At 55.4% G+C, this 3,681-nt stretch overlaps 1 protein-coding gene across 1 annotated transcript in view; it reads left to right on the top strand.

The window, feature by feature from the left end:
• MAU2 (MAU2 sister chromatid cohesion factor) overlaps positions 1-1,107 on the top strand; it is a 14,779-nt gene extending 13,672 nt beyond the window's left edge. The window contains exons 19-20 of the mRNA XM_029958629.1: positions 528-589; positions 1,033-1,107. Of these exons, the coding sequence (XP_029814489.1) occupies positions 528-589; positions 1,033-1,107 (137 nt within the window). The remainder of the gene's footprint in view (positions 1-527; positions 590-1,032) is intronic.
• Positions 1,108-3,681: the final 2,574 nt, after the last annotated feature.

Below are 3,681 nucleotides of genomic sequence, written 5' to 3'. Positions count from 1 at the left end.
GGCTCTGGGCCATCCCCTCTGCCTTGTCCTGGGAATGCTTTGCTGGGCACAGCTCCAAGGGCAGTTTGCACTGGGACCTCAGCATTCCCAAGTGGGGTTTTTCCTCCCCTCTGGAAGCCACTGAGTTGCAACAACTCAGTTTTTAAGCCCCCAAATGCTTTTCCCTGCCCTTGGCAGTGCCCTGAGCTCCTGAACGAGGAGCAGCTGGAAAAGAGGGGCTTGGAAACCCAGTCCCAGGCAGTTTGCACTGGGACTCCAGCATTCCCAAGTGGGGTTTTTTCCTCCCCCCCCCCATTTATCTGTAAATATCCATCTTATTTATCTGTTTTTTCCTGTCAGAAGCATTTTAACACAGGTTTAAAAACGTGGAATAGTTCCCTCAGCAACAGCAGGAGGTGATTCTGTTCTGAAATAACTGAGAGAACATCCAGAGGGGAACGTGGGATGTGAGGAACTGGACACCTTTTGGGAGGAGAAGGAGGGGGAAAGGCCAGTGGGGAGGAGCTGTTTGCTGGCTTTGCTCACAGGGGGGGAGCCTGAGAGCTTTGAGGGGTTTGTGAGCAGCAGTTTTGGGGGATCCCAGAGCCAGGTGCCTCCCTGAGCCCCCATCCATCCCGAGCCAGGCACAGAGATGCCCTGGATTAAAAACCTGGAGGGGGGGGAAAAAAAGGATTAAGAAATAAATACCCAATTTTGGGAAGATTTTTGGCCGAGGTGAGAGGGGAAATAAGCAAGGAAAGGAGCACCCTTTGCCTTGCCCTGGGAGCCTCTGGCACATCCAGGTGGGTCCCTGCTTGGGCTTTCCTGTGCTCAGGGGTCCAGTTTGTCCCTGGAAGAGCAGGAATTGCTCCCCCTGGGCTGGGAATGGTGGGGGTGTGGAGGGGCTCCCAAGGAAACACCCCTTCCAGGGACATGGAAAACCCAAACCTGGCGTGTGGGGGGTGAAAGGTGGGCTCCCCCAAGTCTCAGGGAAGCTCTGGGTGGCCAGTCCTGCTTTTCCCTGGAATCTCACAGTGTGTGTTCTTCTTGCAGTGGACAGATGGACCCCCCCCCGTGCAGTTCCAGGCCCAGAACGGCCCCACCACCAGCCTGGCCAGCCTCCTGTGAACCACAGTAACTATTCAGGACAAACCTCCACCAAACAAAAGCCAAAAAAACAAAACAAACAAACAAAACAACAAAAAAAAAAAAACAACAACAAAAGGAGAAAAAACACAGACACACAGAAAAAAAAAAATCCACTCAAAACCCTTTTCTTCCAGGAAAAGGGAAAGCAGATTCCTCTGGGAGGGAGGCCTTGCTAGGAGAGGGGTGGCAGGAGGACAAGAGGAGCCCCTTGGTGGGAAGGGCAGCAGGAGCTGCTCCTTCCAGGCAGGAATATCCTGGGGTGTGTGTGGAGAGCTGCTGGTTTGAGCTGCTCCCCCTCTGGCTGAGAACTGAGGTTTTTAGTCCCAAGGACTCGAGTTCCTTCACTCTGTTCAGATCCCTCCTGGCTGGGAGCTCCTGGGAAGCAAAGAGGACTCACTTGGATCCACGTTGGATCCACTGCCCCCTTCCCCCTGGAGTGTGATCCTGCTCTTGTGCCCTCCCTGGGGGTGATGGGGTGAAATCATGATGGATTTTGGGGTGCCCTGAAGTTCCCAGTGCAGTTCCTGAGGTGGAATTCTCCTGGGGGTTTTTTTTGTGCTGTTGTTGGGGAAGGAGGAGCTTCTGGGGCAGGTTTTGGTGTCCCAGGGCAGGTCCCACCAGAGTGGGACAAAGAGCCACCACTGTGTGTCCCTGTGAGGGCCTCCCTCCCCTGGCCCTGGCCCAGAACCACAGCTCTCTCCGTGGCTTTGTGGGGTTTGTGGGAGCAGGAACGTTCCTCCCCTCCTGTCTGATCCCTTCCTGGGCCAAACAACTGGGGGAAAAAACAGCCTTTTGCATCTTTGCTGCAGCCTGGCAGTGAAGGCACCTGTGCCTTAAGGATTTACAGAGTCAGAGCTAAACCAGGTGGTTAAACCCAGACCCAACCTAAGCCAGAGGTTTAACTTAAAACCACAGTCTTGCCCTGGGCAAAACTGCCCAGTTTCCAGGCTTTCCCAGGTAAGATTCCCTGTTCCAGCTCAGTTTTCTGGCCTCTCCAGCTGTGGGTTCTCCCTCCCTGTGCCTGTGCAGCCTCAGAGCAGGACACAGGCTGGGCCTGCAGAGAGCTGGGAGGAGTTCATTCCAGGTTTTGCCAGGGCCCAGCAGTGCCTGGGAGGTCCCTGGGGTTGAATAAAGGTGTTTTTCTCCGTTGGTAGCTCTGGATATTCATCTCCCAGCTTCAACAGGGGAGGGCAGAGGACTGTGTAGGGCTCTCAGTGATGCAGCCAGAGAGGGAACTGACCCCCTAAACCTTTTCTTCAGTCACAGATGGGTTGGAAAGGACCTTAAAATCATCTCACTTCAGCCCCCAGGGCTCATTTTGCCTTCCCAGCTCCCATCCCCTCTCTCTCTCAGCAGCTCAGAGGTGGTTTTTTTTGCAATGCAAACCCTTCAGTTTTCCCCTCTGAAGGACATTCCAGGGACAGGGTTTTGTGCAGTCACCAAAGCAGGATTTTGTGGTTCCTCTCCCGTGGAGATCCTGATCCCAGACCTTGGCTCTGGTGTGTTTTAGGCCTTGTTAAATCTCCAGAGGGGAAAACGTGGCCTTGACACCACTCCAGGCAGGGAATCTTGTCCCTGGCATTGCAAGGAAAACCCCCAGGGCTGTTTAAACTCAAAAAATAGGAAAGAAATGTGGGATCCAGAGCCCTGGAGGTCCCAGTCCGGGGGGGATCCAGCTCCTGGGGTGTGCCTGAGGCTCTGAATCCCAAGGCATTCCCATGGGAGCTCCAGGCCAGTGGGCCCCCAGTTTGGGGGGAGCTTTGGGGTCCCACTGCTGCACCCCCCAGGAGCTCAGCACCCCCCCTGTGCTGGGACTGGGGTCAGGAACGACCCCCCCTTGGGAATGTTGATGCCCCAGGGGCTGCTCTGCCTTTCCCTGGTGTGGGAAGCAGGATCTCCCTTTTTTTTTTCCTCCCCTCTGGAAGTCACTGAGTTGCAACAACTCAGTTTTTAAGCCCCCAAATGCTTTTCCCTGCCCTTGGCAGTGCCCTGAGCTCCTGAACCAGGAGCAGCTGGAAAAGAGGGGCTTGGAAACCAGTGCCAGGCAGGGGCTCCAGGTCTGTCTGTCCATCCAGCCCGAGGCTGTCAGGAACTGGGTCCCTTCCAGCTCAGAATATTCTGTGATTCACTTCAATCTCAGCTCTTCAGAAATTGGCTTTTAATTTCAGGAGCAGATTCCCAGAGTGGGTTGGGTTGGGAAGGACCTTAAGGATCATCCAATTCCCACCCCCTGCCACGGGCAGGGACACCTTCCACTAGACCAGGCTGCTCCAGGCTGGGCCTAAACCCTTCCAGGGATGGGGCAGCCTGAAATGTTGGCCAAGTGCTGCTCCTGTAGGGCAGGAGTGACAGAACCCCGAGCCCAGAGAGCTGTGGTTGGGGCTGAGCCTTGGGGCAGAAAAGCCTCTTGCAGGGAGATGTCCAGCAGTGCCTGTTGGGGAAGGCTCCTTCCCCAACCTCCTCGTGCTGCTCAGGGACCCCCAGAGCTGGAGATGGGGGGCAGGGACACAAATCCCAGGGACAATTCCCAGTGTGGCTTCTCCTGGTCCTTGT

This window comes from Manacus vitellinus, unplaced genomic scaffold (genome assembly GCF_001715985.3).
Source record: "Manacus vitellinus isolate BGI_N305 unplaced genomic scaffold, ASM171598v3 scaffold_161_pilon, whole genome shotgun sequence".
Lineage (NCBI taxonomy): Eukaryota > Metazoa > Chordata > Aves > Passeriformes > Pipridae > Manacus > Manacus vitellinus.
The sequence above is the reverse complement of the archived record's forward strand: the minus strand, read 5'-3'. Positions and strand labels throughout refer to the sequence as shown.